Below are 17,853 nucleotides of genomic sequence, written 5' to 3'. Positions count from 1 at the left end.
TTTAATACTGGGAAAAAAAGTTCCCATAGAAATAAAAGCATTTTTTCACACAACCAACTTCAGATCGAGAGTCACACAACCAATCAGCCGAACGGCCTTCTGGGAGTGTAGAATTTCAGCGCCATTGACTCAAGACATGCAAAGCTCTGCACTGCTTTTCGACACTCAGTGTCTCGTCAGCGGACTTTGGCTCGCTGCTATCAATGCTGGTGAGCTGCCCGATGTTATAGGCAAGGACGTCCCCCCTTTACAATATGGGGTCATGGTCGAGCGCGAAATTATAACAGTAATACTTGACTCATTATACAGTAATCATCAGCATACTAGTGCAGAATATGAAAATAATCAGACATTGTCCGATAATAATGTCTGATTTATTTATTTTAAGATTTCATAATTTTTTTACGACAATGGTTATTAGGAATTCAACGGGAGCCAGGAGAACGTTGTACAGTACTTGCTGTGTTTTGGACAGCTGATCGCAGGGGGATTTCGTCCAGGGAGAAATGCTAAAGATCTCGCGACATAATTCGAAGAGAGTCGGCCGTTGTGTGCCTTGAGTCACCGTTCAAATTTGGCCAAATTTTGACAACATTCCATCGCAAATTACTCAACCGGAGACTGCACACAGCAGAGTCTGAGACGTAGCGCCCTCCTTGCTGAGTCTATTCGTGCGCACGATGGCACCAGCAATGCGGGACAGGAGCTGACCTCTCAGTGTCGACTGCTGCTGCTGCTGCTGCTGGCCACGACGAGAGGGCTTCAGCAGAGAGAGAGAGACTTGTTGTCGTTTGGCTGTTCCTCCTCCGTTGAAGGGCCGCAGACCACAGCGGGGGTTACTGTGTTGGTCCATGGCCAAAGTGGCAATGGCTTTTCTCCCACTGCCGTGCCTCGTGTTTTTAATGTATCTCTATGGGTCTCTATGTGTCTCTACGGGTCTCTATGTATCTATATGCTTCTCTACATATCTCCATGGGTCTCTATGTGTCTCTACGGGTCTCTATGTATCTATATGCATCCCTACATATCTCCATGGGTCTCTATGTGTCTCTACGGGTCTCTATGTATCTATATGCATCCCTACATATCTCTACGGGTCTCTATGTGTCTCTACGGGTCTCTATGTGTCTCTACGGGTCTCTATGTATCTATATGGTTCTCTACATATCTCCATGGGTCTCTATGTGTCTCTACGGGTCTCTATGTATCTATATGGTTCTCTACATATCTCCATGGGTCTCTATGTGTCTCTACGGGTCTCTATGTATCTATATGCATCTCTACATATCTCCATGGGTCTCTATGTGTCTCTACGGGTCTCTATGTATCTATATGCTTATCTACATATCTCCATGGGTCTCTATGTGTCTCTACGGGTCTCTATGTATCTATATGCATCCCTACATATCTCAGTGGGTCTCGACGTATCCCTTTGCGTCTCGCCGCGTCTCCGTGCGTCTGAATGCATCTCTGTGCGCCTCTGTGGGTCTCTATGCAACACCGGCGCTGTCGCTCGCAGGCGTCAACATCGGCGGAGCGGGCTCCTACATCTACGAGCCTCCGCCGGCGGCCGCCGCCGCGGGAGACGGAGGCCCCGGTTCGACCCCGGCTCCTGACCAGCCGGCCGCGACCTCGGCCGCCAAGGGGGCCGCAGCCCCCTGCAAGACGGCGAGCAAGGGTGAGGGGCGGCGGGGGAGGGGGGCAGACGCGGCACCGGGGGGATGCAACAGCCCTGTAGCGGGGGGGGGGTAGCATTGGGAGGGGGGGGACTAAGGGGGGCTGAGCAACCCCCCCCCCCCACCCTCTGACTCACCCCACCCCAATTGCAGCTGTGGTACCAGCTGTGTCTCACGCGTTGTGATGATGGCAAAACAAAGTTAAAGACAAAGCTCCCCCCTATAGCCTCAACAGACTGTCAGGACAAGTGCTGTTAACGAGCACCTATGCAGGCCTGAATGGCACGTTAAGCATTAAGGTGTTGGTGTGGGCAACACCACACCGGGCCGCCTTTGTCTCTCCGGTGCTGATATTTTACACACCGCACCAGGTAATCATGTAAGGCTGAGTCGACCAACGCGAGATCCACAACATGTTCGGATATTTCGCCACCGTTATCGCTCTTGAAACGGGAATCAAATTGGGATCGCTCGGTCCGTTAGCGCAATTGCAGCGCCAACCACGACACCGCCGAACGTTGTACTGTATTCCTTCTATGCTCCCCACCTTCACGAACCCGCAGTGATAATCGCGGTGAAGTATGCTCAAGAATAGCCGCCACCCATACAGAACATGGACGTGGTGAGGATGACGTCATCCAGTAGCGGATTGACAAGAGGGCCTCACATAAACAAGGATGAAGTTTACGGTCCAAGTCAAAGCGATTCCCTGCCGCAATAAGCATTGAGCCATTGGCGCTCACCGTCCCGTGTCTACAGTGGTGGAAATTCCATATTTCTATGGCGGGCGGGTGAGTCTATAAATGAGTCAACCAGTGTTGTAGAGACATTATCAGTATGGCATGCTGTGGTGCCAGCACGTAGGGCCGCCGCAGAGTCACACGGCCACAGTTGAACCCCCCCCCTCCCCCCCAACAAAGCGGTACCTATTTTAACCACCGCGCAGGGATGATGGGGCCGAGTCGACCAACCCAGACCAGGATTTAAAAAAAATAATCGCAACCCTTTCCGATTCCGTCAGCGAGCCGCTCGCGGTGTAAACACTGAGCAAGAATCCCAACAACAACAACAAGAACAACAACGACAACAACAACAAGAACAACAACAACAACAAGAACAATCCCAGACGAAACACGACGACGTTGCGACGACGTCGTTGATCTCCGCCGCAGAGAGGGCTACGGGCGATGGGGGACAATGCACCTCGCCGCCAGCTCCCGTGGCGACTCATGCGCGTTGATTGAATCGCGGCACGCCAGACCACAGGACATTGATTCTGGCAAAAGAGAACGGGAGCTGGTTGGGAGGGGTGGGGGGGGGTTGAAGAGTTTTGGGAGGGGCGATTAGAGAGTGGGGGGGTGAAGAGAGCGGGGGGGGGGTGAAGAAAGCGGGGGGGGGTGAAAGAGAGCGGGGGGGGGGTGAATTGAGCGGGGTGGGGCTCGCTTCCTATCGGCGCGGCGGAGTAAATGATCTGAGTGAAAACAAAACGCTCTCTAATCAAGTCCGCGTACGAGCAGCGTGCCGTGCCCTGGCGGCAAGCGAGCGTTTGCTGTAATGGTCCGGATGCACTCAACGGTTGAAAGGATATTTGGACAGATTCCCACTCTGGAGGGAGGGAATCTGGCCAAAATAATAATTATAACGATAATGGTGGTTGTAGTAATAATCATCATCAGACGTGCTCAATCCACTGCTGGATGAAGGCCTCCCCAAACCATCGCCATCATCACTACACAAACCACCTCAAAGACAGATATTCCCCGTGTCGCCTTGAACAGACTGTTGGAGCAAGTGCTGTTAGCGAGCACCTATGAATGCCTGCACGGCACACAAGGGGGTGGGTGGCCAGCACCATGCTCGGCCAGTCTCCCTAGTGGCTATGTTTCCACATTGCAACAGGTATTCATTCGGACCAGTTCAGATAATCGTCATTGGTGTTGGTGGCTGTCAGCGGGCGCAGCGCGCTAACCACTACGCTACCGCTCCCCACTACTACCACCACCACAGCAGCACACGCAGAGGGACGGCGTGCTAATCAGGGCGCTGTTGTCTCAAGTTCGTTCACCCCTCTCTCATATTAAAGGGACTCCCTCCCCCAACCCCCAGACCTGCCCCCCCAGCCCAGCCTTTGGTGCTTGGCGCAGAATGAAGTGCCGCGCTGCTACCACGCTAACACGATACACAACAAAGACGACGATCCCCCGTGTAGCCTCCATAGGGGCTTTTGAGCCCAGTGCTGTTTGAAAACATGTGAAGGCTGGAGCGGCGCTAACAGCAAGTGCTGTTAGCGAGTAGCACCTATGAAGGACGGCACGGCACACGAAGGGGTGGGTGGGTGTCCAGCACCACGCCCGGCCGCCTTTGCCTCCCCAGTGGCGATTTTTTTAATCTCACACACAAACGGCGCCAGCGACTCGGTTATGGCCGAGTCGACCTAGGGGAGGCACCGGGACCGGTTCAGATTATTGCCACTGACTTGTGCCATGAGCGGGAATCGAACTCGGGTCGCCAGGTTAGCTCATAGACACACGCGCACACATTCACAGATAAAGATCCCCCGTATAGCCTGGATGGACTGTAGGGGCACGTGCTGTTAGCGAGTAGCACCTATGAAGGACGGCACGGCACACGAAGGGGTGGGTGGCCAGCACCACGCCCGGCCGCCTTTTGTCCCCCCAGTAGCGATGTTTACACACTGCACCAGGTAGTCATTCGAGGCTGAGTCGATCTAGGGGAGGCCCAGGACCGGTTCAAACAATCGTCACCGGTGTTGGCCGTGAGCGCGATTCGAACCCGGGTCGCCAGGTTCGTAGCACAGCAGCGCGCTAACCAGTGCACGACCGCTCCCCCACTACTGCTACCATCATCATCACCATCATTGTCACGCACACACTTTCACACACCCACGCACGCATACAGGCGGGCGAGTGACGCACGCGCACGCAGTGAGGATTCCCAAAGCCGCCGCGCCGTTCTCTCCACGCCCATCTCCGCTCCTCTCCCTGCGAGCCACGCGCCCTGCCAGCTGCAGCTGCGCGGGACCCTTGCCAGGCTTTTAGTGGACCCTCTCATGGTCTCCGAGAGCCCCTAATGGGGTCGGTCAACTCGCGCCTTCCGCTACCGGTCGTGCCTAGGGACTGATGATAATGATAGTGGTGATGATGATAACGATGGATGTTGATGATGATGATGGTAATGACTATGATGGCGATGATGGTGGTGACGGTGATGGATGGTGATGATGATGGTAATGACAATGATAGTGATGATGATGCTGATGACAGTGATGATGAGTAGACGCGTTGGCATGCGGACTAACGGAGGAAAACAGCAAGAATCGCACAAACCGGGCAGAGAAAACGCGAGAACCGCCACAAATCGAGAGGATAAATAAAAAACGACACTCGGGAGTGGCCACCCTGAATCTCGTGAGTGGGCGAATCCCTCCCACAATGCCCAGCCCATCACTAAATCACTGCCGTTATCCAATGAATACACGAACGACCGAATGAATGAACGAATCGATGGAGCTTTGCGCTCCATTGTCGGACGCATTGCTGCCGCCACTGCTGAGTCTGACAGACGGGTCATGACCCCCCCCCCCCCCGTGTGTTTTATCTCCCACCCCACCTCCCCCCTGCCCCGCCCCTCCCTCTGCCCCCCACCGCTCCCTTCTTGCAGTGAGCACCAGCCTGACTTCGTTTGCGGGAGAGGTGTCTCTCTGCCCACGCTGCGGAAAGAAAGTTTACTTCGGTGAGAGACACAACAAACAACAGCGAACAACAACAACAACACGAAACAAAACAACAACAACAACCAACAAAACACGGTAGGATCAACACCTCGGCCGTGGCAGATCACTGTTATAATTCAGTAGGCTCACATGACATTGACTTCTCCAAGACAGAGGTTCCTTGCAAGCCATCTGGCTACCATGAGAGATTCGTTCATGAGGCTATCCACATATACAAACACAGAGACAATTTCAACCGAGAAGATGGATTCTGGCTTAGCAATCATTGGAAGGATTTGATAAACTATTTCGGGTCTTAATTGATTGTTCACGCTTACGGTGGCTTTCAGACCGCATCCATTATTTTCGTCTCCCCCCTCCTCTTTTCCGAACATAGATGGACTCGTCCATCTGAACAAACTGTAAAATCGCTCTCCGTGGTGCTAACGTTAAAAATAACCGCCACTTTTTAAAAATGTTTTCACACCTGATGATGATTGCTTGTGTTGCAGTCGAAACGTCGTGAGAATTTTATTGTTTTATATTTTTATTATTTCATTGTTTCCCTTCTACGTGACTTTACCGAAAGAACCAAGAATATGAATCCCTGCAGTCACGAAAGCTTTAAATCAAAATTTAAAAACAACCAACAACTAACACCAAACAACAACGAGCAACAGACAAACTAATTTTGATTTTAAGCTTTCGTGACTGCAGGAATTCACATTCTTTGGTTCTTTCGGTAAAGTCACATAGACAGAAAACAACAAAATAAAAAATAAAATAAAAAATAACAAACAACAATCGCGACTTTCACGTCCGCGCGCGCCGTCCGCTCCCCGGAACGCATTCGCAATTCCTCACGGAGTTGGCGCTCCGCCTGTGGTCAGACCTCCGCAGTGACTTGAGGGTTGGCCCACTCCCCGGTGATCGAACTTAACTTTTAGAGTCATTCAAACTCTACAGGGGCACGGCGCACTTCACTGGGACACTTCACATCCGCACGCCGCAGTCCCGACTCCCATCCCAGCATCCCTTTGTTTTCACACTTTTCCTGCGGCGCAGCTGTTGTTGTGTTTTTTTTGCTGCTCCCGATTTATTTCGGCTTCATTGTTGTTGATTGCTTTGCTTTCGTCAATAGGGGCGCCACGGTGGCGAGATGTTAACTACCTCGCCCGGTATACAGGAGGTCGTGGGTTCGATCCCGACTCTGACGCCTGATGTATATTCTGGAGTTTGCGTGTCTCGCTCTCTCTCTCTCTGCCCATGATCGCGTGGATTTTTCTCCGGGTCCTCGGGTTTTTTTCCCCCCTCCCACATTTCGAATGAACATCACGCGTTCAGAGTATATTGGCTGCTGCTATAAATTTCCGCGTGATAAGCCACTTTGCTGAGCTGTCATTTGTGGTAGCCAGGTCGCTTCTGCAAACAGCAATATAGCTCAGTGGGGTCTTATCTGGTAAAATAAAAAATAGTAGTTATTTATTTATTTGGTGACCCAAGCCACTCTTGAAAATTGAGATTCTATCCCTGGGGGGGGGGGGTCTCTAGAATTCTCAGCTGGATCAATGAAATCACCGAGCGCCCCACTCTGGTGATTGTTGCTGAATCAGCGCCGCCAACTCCACCCACTCAATGTATTGCGCATATCCACGGCTGGATGAGGGCCTCCTCCCCACGCCGAGCGGGTCGTGGGAGTTATTTGACCGCGCGTTGGTCATTGCGGTAGGGCGCTGAAGGTGGTGAACATAGAAGTACAATACAACCACCCTGTGCATTTTTCTAAGCCACGGCTACTGTTCTGCGGCCCACCACACAGCTCCGCAGCAGCAGCAGCATCTGATGCCACCCAATTAATTGGACACCTGTGAAACCACTGGACATCTGTAAAAAAAGGGGGGGGGGGGCTTTATAGCTCATCTCATTCCTCCAGTTTATACATAAATCTTCTGATTCTGATTGGTCGCCCAACGAAGGCGGAGCCTTCTTCGCTCGCGAGGCCTGATGAGATTGGACGCATTGCGGGAGATTGGACCGTCGCCAGGAGATAAATAAATAAAGCGCTCGACCACAAGCGTCAGCGCAGTTCAATAACTCATCTCGCGATTCACCCCCAAAGCCCCAGCACCCCCAGCATCTCCCGCGGTCCAGAGACGATTCAATCCGGCAGAGAGGCCCCATTACGCGGCGGAGCGCGCGGGCGCACGGCGCAGTCACATTCAATGCCACTCCGCATGGCGCAGTCACATTCAATGCCACTCCGCAATGCGGAAAGAGACGTCGATTGCGCTTAGGGCGTGGCGCAGCAACAAACAATAGCTGCAAGAGCAACAACAGTAGCAGCAGCAACAACGACGCAGCAATAACAGCAACACAGCAGCAGCAACAGCAAGAACAACAACAGCAGCAGCAGAAACAGCAACAACACAGCATCTACAGCAACAGCAATAAAAGACAGCACAGCAACAACAGCAACACAGCAACATCAACAACAACAGTAACAGAGTAGCAACAACAACAGCAATACAGCAACAACACAACAGCAGCAGCAGCAACAGCAAGAACAACAACACAGCAACATCAACAAAAGCAGCAGCAGAAACAGCAACAACAACACAGCAACAAGCAGCAACAGCAGCAACAACAGCAACAACATCAGACGCAGAAACAGCAACAACACAGCAACAGCACAGCAACAACAGCAGCAGCAACAGCAACAACACAGCAACTACAGCAACAGCAACAACAATAAAAAACAGCACAGCAACAACAGCAACAGCAGCAACAGCAGCAACAACAATAATAATGATAAAACAGCAACGCAACAACAGCAACAACATCACAGCAACACATCAAAAAACGACAACAATAAGAGGACCAACAACAGCAACAAAGTAAAAATAGCAGCAACAACCACAGACGGCTCCCACCAGCGGTGGTGCAGCGTGGTTGGCATTGGCCCAGGTGCAGTTGCACCGCCTGCACTCTCGAAACATTTTTCTACCCGAGCCAACAGTGAAATTATTATTCATTATTGCGCAATATTCTCATTTTTTTTTTATATGTGATCACGTAGAGACCCATATACTCGTATTTAAACCCATAGACTCGCATAGAGACCCATAGACTCGTAGTGAAACTCATAGACTCACATAGAGACCCATAGACTCGTAGTGAAACTCATAGACTCACATGGAGACCCATAGACTCGTAGTGAAACTCATAGACTCGCATAGAGACCCATAGGCCCACACAGAGACCCACTGACTTGTATTGGAACCCATAAAATTAACATAGGCGCACATGAGTTGTGCTCAAACTGGGTTCCTCAAGTGTAGCGAGTTGATGGGCTCGGCCCAGTCACCGCTGACCTAAACCGAGATTCGGAGACCCGCGCAGAGAGCCACGCACTCACTTGGATCGTCTGCGGTAAAACTGGGCAACGACGTCAACGAGGCATTCTCTGGGTGTCCCTGTGGACAATACGCCCCTTCAGTTGGCGGTCCGTGATTCTGGCGTCTTTGCGCTTACGGCCGTGGGAAGAAAAAAAATAAATGTACCGCCTCGGTGTGGAATCTGTCATGACACGCGCTGGCGAAACAAACAGAGAACGAGCGGAGAAACATTCACAAGTTTGGAGGCGTCGTGTTGACGGGTTAAGAAATGCAAAGAGGGGCTTTGGCGCGTCACGGCGACAGGCGAGCAAGGGAGCCGCGATGACCTACGGTCGAGAATGGTGACGGAATGGCAGTCGAAGGATGGGAACGGCTTCCGAGAGGAAGGACGGCCACCGCGGAGATGGGAGCAGGAGATGGGAGCAGGAGATGGGAGCAGGAGATGGGGAGCATCGGTCTTAAATTTTGATTTAAAGCTTTCGTGACTGCAGTAATTCATATTCTTAGCTCTTTCGGTAAAGTCACGTTGAAGGGAAACAATAAAATAATAAAATATCTATTTTAAGCATCGGTCTTGTTGTTTCTCTGCCCTGGCTGCCCCTGGGTTGCCCCTGGGCCTCGTTGTTGTTGGTGCTGCGCTTTGACTCCCAAATATCCTATACATGGGCCCCCTCGGCTACTCCACATGGGGGCCCCTTGGTCACTCTGCACGGGCACCCTTCTCCCCTTCATCCTCATCCCACCCTCCTATTCCCCGACCGATTTCACCCACCTCCTCCCCATAACTGGAATTCCGCAGGGACGCAGATTGTGAATTTGTTCGCGGATTCCCCGTTCCCGCTCTCCCATTGTGGCACTGCGTCACCACTCGTAGCGGTTAGCGCTACGCTGCACTACGGACCCGGCCACCCGAGTTCGATTCCCGCTCGTGGCCAACACTAGGGCCTCCCCTAGGTCGACTCAGCTTCAAATGAGTACTTGGTGTGGTGTGTAAACATCAACACTGAGGAGATAAAGGCGCTCGAGCGTGGTATTGGCCACCCACCCACACGTGTGCTATGCTGGCCTTCATAAGTGATCGCGAACAGCACTTGCCCCAAGAGTCTGGTAAGGCTATACGGTGAATCTTTGTCTTTGTCACCGCGTGTGTCATCAACTGTTAGCAAATGGACTGACGTGGTTCTCTTCTACCCCGTGCCCCCACCCCCTCACCATCACAACCACCAACATTACATTGACCACCACCAACCACCACTATCGCCACCACTGACTGACATCGACATCACGACGAACTACCACTAATCATGCTCATCACTACCACCACCACCCACGTCACCACCTCCAATCATCATCATCACCACCACCACCACCTGATACCGTCATCACCATTCTCCACCACCACTACAACCACCACAAATTTCACCGAAACACCACTTACATCATAATTTTCTTTTCACCATAACCACTTTTAACACCACCAATTCTACTCCCAACACCACCCCCATCATCATCATCATCCATTCACCACAACCACAATCACCTTTAATACCACCAACAACCACAACTATCGCCACTTACACCACCATACACTCCCAACTCCTAACGCCACCTCCATCATCATCATCATCCACCACCATTGCCCTCCCCCTCCTCTGCCCCCCCCCACTCCCCCCACAGCCGAGAAGGTCACGTCTCTGGGTCACGACTGGCACCGCCCGTGCCTGCGCTGCGAGCGATGCAGCAAAACCCTCGCTCCGGGAGGTCACGCCGAGGTCAGTGCCCTGGCCATAAATTATCGGTCAAAGGTCAAAAAGGTCATCAGGGCCCCATGTCTGTTGGTGACACCGACCGGCTACCTCCCTTCCCCCTGCCAGATTGCGTCGGATCGCCGGAGCCCATAATGTAAAATAAAACCACTGCCACCTCGTCTCTAATCGACATACGAGGTGGCTGGGTGGTGGCTCAGGGGTCAGAGACGCTGAGCCGGCACCACTGAGATCTTGGGTTCGGATCCGGGACATAGCCGGCCAACCACAGTGACCTCAGCCCGGTCACCACTGAGCCCCATGCAATCGCACAGATCTCCTAAACTCAGGGAGACCCAGAGACTCGCACATAGACCCGTAGATTCACGCAAAGACCCATAGAATCACACAGAGACCCATGGACTCACACAAAGACCCATATAATCACATATATACTCATAGAAGCACAAAGAGACCTGTTTGACTTACACAGACACCCATAGACTTATATTAAGAACAATAGACCTACACATAGACCCATAGAATCACATAGAGACCCATATAAGCACATAAATACTCATAGAATCGCATAGAGGCTCATAGATTCGCACAGAGACTCATAGACTCAAATAAACTGAGTGAAGATTAAACAGTGAGTCGATTGTCTCTGGTCAGTCATCAATGTCTGCACACACACCCCGCATATTTAATGTTTTTCACTTAATTTACACAAATCTTGATTCCAAGAATTACACAGATATCAATGTGTATCTACGTTGCACTTATTAGGCTCCGTACGTAGCCAACCGCGCTAATCGGAGGTGCGGCGTCGTGGTGAACATTTCTCCGTGAAGAAAGTGCTGCGCTTTCGTGTTTGCACAAAGCATGTCGCTCGAGGGGATCTCTGCAGTAGTTCCATGAGGTGAAAAATACCCCAAAGTCATATCGATAAAAGAGGCATGCGGCGATTCAAAATGCTTCTGGAATCGCCGCCAATCAGTTCAAGAATCGATTAATTGCGTAGCGCCTCGAATGGTTGCATACAACGTACGCAGAGCAAATCAACATCGACGTGCCATCGTTGCACACCGAGGCATCACAGCGTTACCAAAAAGCGGATGAACCGTCTCTGTTCATGACAGTGAATACACACACCTTGCCTATGAACATGTGGCAGTTCATCTTCTTGGTTTTTTCGGTAAAGTCACGTATTTTTTTTATTATTATTTTTTTATTTCATTGTTTTATTGGTTTTCATTATTACTTTATTATTTCCCTTCTACGTGACATTACCGAAAGAACCGAGAAGATGAATCCATGCAGTCACGAAAGCTTGAAATCGACAAATGTGGCAGTTCACCAGCGTTGGTTCAAACGAGCCTGACTCTGCCGATGAGACACTGAATGTCGAAACCGTACCGGAGTGTTGCTTGTGCTGAATCGACGCAAGCTGACATTATGCACTCTCAGAAGAACTCTATTTCAGACCTGGCCACTAACGATGGCTGAAAGAAGTGGCTTATCAAATGGAATTTTTTTTTAGCAGCAGCCAGATACTCTGAACGCGTATCGATTCTGAATGTGGAGGGAAACACTGGAGAAAAAAAAATCCACGCCATCTGGGGTAGAACATGCAAATTCCAAATATGTAGGCGTCAGGGTTGGGATCGAATCCACGACCTCCTCTATACCAGGCGAGGTCGTCAACATCTCCTAGCCACCGTGGCACGAAGGCAGGCAGTTGGGCCGACGATGGGTTGTGTAAGATTGAGTTTTTTTAAAATATATATTAATATTCTTTCGGCGAGACGAATATATGAAGGGGATGCATTGTCTTGCTTGTCTCGTCTGCTATTTATATTCTCACCATGACGACGCTCACGCTGGCTGCGAGTTGCTCGTCGTCAGCGAATGCGCTTGCATTCCCACCGGCCACAAACGCCGTGACATGATCCTCCAGGCGGACGCAGCGTTCGTTTGAGCGACGACCGTGATCGCGGTTAGCGACGGCTGACGAGTGCCACAGTGTCTCGTCTGCCGTGGGAGGCTGAGCGGGTGACGGCGGCGACGACGACGACGAGGAGGAGCTGCATCGTGCGCAGCTCGAGGGGTAGACTTCACGTGACGTTGGAAGTCGCCGCGGGCATTGCCCCCTTCCGCGATCGTACGAGTTGGAATTGAGCCTCGGCAACAACAGCGGCAGAAACTCGCGTTGGGAATGTGCCCGTAACGTCAGATGTGTCTCAGCGTGCAGAGACATTGAGGAGGAGGGGGGAGAGAGCGGAGGGGCGGGGTGGGCTGAGCAAGGAAAGGAGGGTGATGAAGTGACTCGTTCACTCACTTTTCACCCTATGTCTCCTGACTTTTGGGCCACCCTGTGTGAGGTTAAATACCTGCAGCCAGACGGACACTCGTTCATGATTCAATGCGGACCTCTCTTGGTCACAGGATACCGCCTCTGTGGGCAACGGAGAACAGTCTGCACGCCACTTACAAACAAACAAACTCAAGTTTAGATTGTAGCTCATCCGCCTGCAGGAGCCATTATCCACTGCTGGATGAGCGCCTCCCAGGAACCGTAGCCACCTCTCGCAATGTTGCGCAATGCGGTTGTCTATCCAGGTCGTGCACACGCCGAGCTCGCTGTGTGATTGCTTGCAAAGTGAATTCCACTGCTGGTTAAAGGCCCGCCGACGCCGTGTTCGTCACGGGGGTTGCTTGACCATACTTCACCAGGCTGGTCAGCGCGGCACGGTTCGGACATCACTCGCCACTGATGTGAGCCGTGGTCAGCAACCGGGATCGTAAGCGATCACCTGTGGAGTGTTATCAGTTTTATTTTGCGATGGCTATCCTACGGCGAGACGTGTTCCTGTCATATGAATGTGGAATTTCCACCAGCGGCTCAGCTAAGCAGGATTTGAGCCTGGACGCTGTCTGTATGGGCGACCACCACCACGCACAAACAGGCTGCCATAGGTGACTGCAGGGAAACGTTGCTTGCAGCAAAATCCATTGTTGTACCATACTTCTCTGCCCGGACGTCTATGGCCCCCACCCCATCCCTCGCTCACCAACACGTGGCGAAATAGCAGCATGCATGTGTTTGTGTACGGGATGTGGAGTGTTCAGGTGAGCCGTGACGCGGCCGCAATCGTCACGGCATTAATTTATTTCATTCGTGAGTGGCACGTGAGGTTGCTCAACCCACAGAGACCCCCCCGGGGGGTGGGGGTCGGAGATCGCGGCGCGGATTTAGGGGGTCACCTAGGGGTCGCGCGCGCTCTCAGGGACTCGCAGAAGATTGAACTCAACGAAACTACTGAGTTTTTATTGTACCAAGTAAGGCCCACTGAGCTCTTTTCAAAAGCGACCTGGCCACAAGTGATAGCTCAACGAAGTGGCTTATCGCGTGGAAATGTATAGCAGCCAAATACTCCAAACGCATGTTTCTAAATGTGGAGTAGGAGGGGGAGGGGATCGGAGGACCCGGAGAAAAATCCACACGACCACGGGGAGAGAGACACACAAACCCGTGATATACAGGCATCAGGGTCGGGATCGAACCCACGTACCTCCTGTATACCAGGACGAGGCAGTTAGCATCTCGCCACCGTGGCGCCCCTAGATTGCCAATGAGTTTGAAGGTCAAGGGAGGGTCAGTGGATCGCACGCACACGTTGGGGAAATTCATGTACCGTGCGAGTCGAGGGGGTGCCTTCCCTGGCTCGCCAGGAGATGGCGGTACAGCAAAACAGAATCAGAATCAGAAAGGGTTTTATTCGCCATGTAAGTTCACACCGACACGGAATTTACTTTGGCAGGATGGTGCATACATTCAACATATAGGAATCTAAAATCTTAAATAAGTTTTAAACAAGTCTTACTATAATAAGGGTTAAAAGTCTAACACCAAGGGGCTGAAGTATATAAAATTAAATAAATATCGAATATAAAATAGCTTTAAGATATAATTTAAAAATAAAAAATACAAATAGGGTAACATAGTTAATATCGGCAAGGTGTCGTTATGTAGATCAAATGTTAAAAACAGTGTTAGCCCTTGGCCTTGTTTAACAGGCCAGCAGCAGATGGGAAGAAACTGTTTTTATGGCGTGAGGTTTTGGTCCTGATGGACCGAAGCCTTCTGCCGGAGGGGAGTAGCTGAAACAGAGAGTGTCCAGGGTGGGAGAAATCGGCCATAATCTTCCTCGCTCGCCTCATGGACCTTGTCGTGTGCAGGTCCTCGAGGGTTGGTAGATTGCAGGCAATTACCTTCTCAGCAGTGTGGATGATACGCTGCAGTCTGCTCTTGTCCTTGGCAGTGGCAGCAGCGTACCAGACAGTTATGGAGGAGTTGAGGATGGATTCAATGATCGCTGTATAGAATTGCACCATCAAAATGTGGACTCCACCCCTGTCTCGTTTGTTGTCCTTCCCCCGCACCTCCGATTATCACGGTTGTTTGCGGACGGTGCGAAAGAAGTTCAACATACATACGTTCCGTCTGTATGGGATAGAGTGTTTCCCCTTCGCGCACACGTGGAGTTTCTCCTCCGGGTGCTCCGATTTCCTCCCGACTATAAACGCTCGTCAATTGGCTGATCACACCTTAATATGTAGAGGCTCGCAGAGCTTGGAGAATCGTTGGTAGCGGCGGCTCCTCGCTACCGCGTGGCTGCTGCTTCCCCGCTCGTCTGTGGTTACCTCATCGCGCCTCTGAGTCGCGTCCCCTCCTGCTTAAGAGCGAGGAGCCATCCTGGCTTAGTGTGGCATTGACGTTCATGATATTATTGTTATTTATTAGATTGTTTTTTTTCTTTCTCAAAGTCAAAGCAATTTCCTGCTCGAATGAGCATCGACCCCGTGCTCATTTCCTGTTTGCATCCCTGAGCCAGATGTGGAAATTCCACATTGCTATGGCGGAGGCGAGTCTGCTGTCCATAAGGCATACACCGTTGAATTTCCCACAAGAAATGTATACTAATTGTATCTACCTTGAAAGGATGATGGGCTGAGTCAACAACCCCCAACCAGGATTTGAACTCGCAAGCTTCCTCTCGCGAGCTGCTTGCTCTACATTTGAGCCACCCGGCCTCATTACGCTATAATCATCATCATCAATGAGTAATAATTTACCGCCCCTTTGAAAATCCACTGCTGGATGAAGGCTCTCCACGCTTTGTCGGCAGTGGGGGTTGTTTCACCATACTTCACCGGGCTGGTCGGTGCGGCTTTGAGAAGTCCAACGATGCACCCACCTCGCGTGATTAGACAAACTGTCTCCTTTGTATTGTTTGTCTCGTTTGTATTGTCTGTCTCGTTTGTATTGTCTGTCTCGTTTGTATTGTCTCGTTTGTATTGTCTCGTTTGTATTTTCTGTCTCGTTTGTATTGTCTCGTTTGTATTGTCTGTCTCGTTTGTATTGTCTCGTTTGTATTGTCTGTCTCGTTTGTATTGTCTCGTTTGTATTGTCTTGTTTGTATTGTATGTCTCGTTTGTATTGCCTGTCTCGTTTGTATTGTTTGTCTCGGTTGTATTGTCTCGTTTGTATTGTCTCGTTTGTATTGTCTCGTTTGTATTGTCTGTCTCGTTTGTATTGTCTCGTTTGTATTGTTTGTCTCGTTTATATTGTCTCGTTTGTATTGTCTGCCCTGTTTGTTCAGTGTCACGTGTTCCATCTCGCATTGCCTCATTCGTGTCCATTAGCGGCGAAGAGGTAACATTTGCGTACAGTTCACCACACATTCTTATCCATACGGCTTGAGGCGTGTGTCCTGAGCAGAAGCATCTATCCGAACAAATTCATCCTTGGCCTTGATGAGCGTCTCAAGCTTCATGCTCCCCCCCCCCCCCATGCCATCCACCCGGTGGCGCTATTACCAACGAGGACTCAGAAACGATATTGAGCCTGCAAGCGATTCTATCAGCGCGGGCCAAATCTGACCTGTCGGATACAACGTCCGTCTTTGCACGACGCCCAACGCAGTGACTTGAGCGTGCCAAAGGCGAGTAGACGCAGTGCTCGCCATGCAAGGCCCCCTCGTACCCGATCAGTGCGCCCAAGACGCTCGCGCGCGGTGACGGACGATCGCCGTCTGCGCTGCTACGGTCTTCCTCAGTGTGGCCACGTGGCCCTTGGGGTAAAATGAAGTCGCGGCGATCGCGGGCTGCGGGTCCCTCTCTTGCGGCAGGTCCACACGGACGTGGGGCGTAGGCAGGGAACCCCGTTGCGGGTGGGCACCAGCTGTTCGGTGGGTGCAGGTGTAGGGTGCGGCAGCGTTGCGTGAGAACGCGCCACTTTGGCTAGGCCAACAACAACAATTAAAGAAACATCCCGTGGAACAAATCCTGCGGCAGGCGCGTGCGTGCGTGCGTTCATTATTTAGAACCGCGTCACAATCGACCACGTGGCAAATTGACGTACAGCGACGTTTCTGCAGGGTTCGAACACACAACGGGGTTTCCGCGATTGGTAACCGGTGCCAGTTAGCAACTTACTCCATGAAAAGCCTCGCTGAGTCTCGAGACTGTTGTTGTTGTTGCTGCTGCTGCCGCGTTGGGCGTTTGAGATGTTTGGCTTCATGAGAGAGGACACCACAGAGCCCAAGACCAAACGCAGAGAGCATTGATGTTCGGTCGAACTCCTGCCACCCCTGTAATTGGAAGCGGGAGAAATTGCTCCGCTCATTCAATTATTAAACGAGCTCGTTTTTCTCGTCCACGATGTGCTAGGAGATGTTAGCTACCTCGCCTGGTATACAGGAGGTCGTGGGTTCGATCCCGACCCCGACTCCTGCTGTATATTTGGAGTTTGCGTCTCTCTCTTCTCTCTGCCTGTGGTCACGTGGATTTTTCTCCGGGTCCACCGGTTTTTTTTCCCTTCCACATTTTGCATGCGTTTCGAGTATTTGGCTGTTATACATTTTCCAAGTGATAAGTCACTTCGTTCAGCTATCATTTTTAACCAGGTCGCCTCTGAAAAAGAGCTCAGTGAGCCTTACCTGGTAATTATTATTTTTTTAACTAGCTTTTAGTAGTTTAGTTTACATCCTGAGAGTGAATTTATTGTAATGTCTAAATTGCTGGCCTTCTCGTCAGCTAAGCAAGTTAGAGCCCCGGACACTGCCTCGGAACGGTGGCAACAAGACACGGCTGCTAGAGGCAGCGTGGTCAGTGAAGAGGACAGCGCAGTAAAAAAACTATTATTGTCCATTATTGATTTCCACCACCACCTTCAACCTACCCGCGCTGACCGGTGTGGTGAAGTATGAAAGCTATGACCCACCCGCATGGTGTTGGAG

At 51.2% G+C, this 17,853-nt stretch overlaps 1 protein-coding gene across 1 annotated transcript in view; it reads left to right on the top strand.

Moving 5' to 3' along the window:
- CRIP2 (cysteine rich protein 2) overlaps positions 1-17,853 on the top strand; it is a 40,214-nt gene that overhangs the window by 13,121 nt on the left and 9,240 nt on the right. The window contains exons 4-6 of the mRNA XM_032963762.2: positions 1,520-1,678; positions 5,358-5,429; positions 10,482-10,576. Of these exons, the coding sequence (XP_032819653.1) occupies positions 1,520-1,678; positions 5,358-5,429; positions 10,482-10,576 (326 nt within the window). The remainder of the gene's footprint in view (positions 1-1,519; positions 1,679-5,357; positions 5,430-10,481; positions 10,577-17,853) is intronic.

This window comes from Petromyzon marinus, chromosome 31 (genome assembly GCF_048934315.1).
Source record: "Petromyzon marinus isolate PM22_M1 ecotype Great Lakes invasive population chromosome 31, UKy_Petmar_22M1.pri1.0, whole genome shotgun sequence".
In the NCBI taxonomy this organism is placed as follows: Eukaryota; Metazoa; Chordata; class Hyperoartia; order Petromyzontiformes; family Petromyzontidae; genus Petromyzon; species Petromyzon marinus.
The sequence above is the reverse complement of the archived record's forward strand: the minus strand, read 5'-3'. Positions and strand labels throughout refer to the sequence as shown.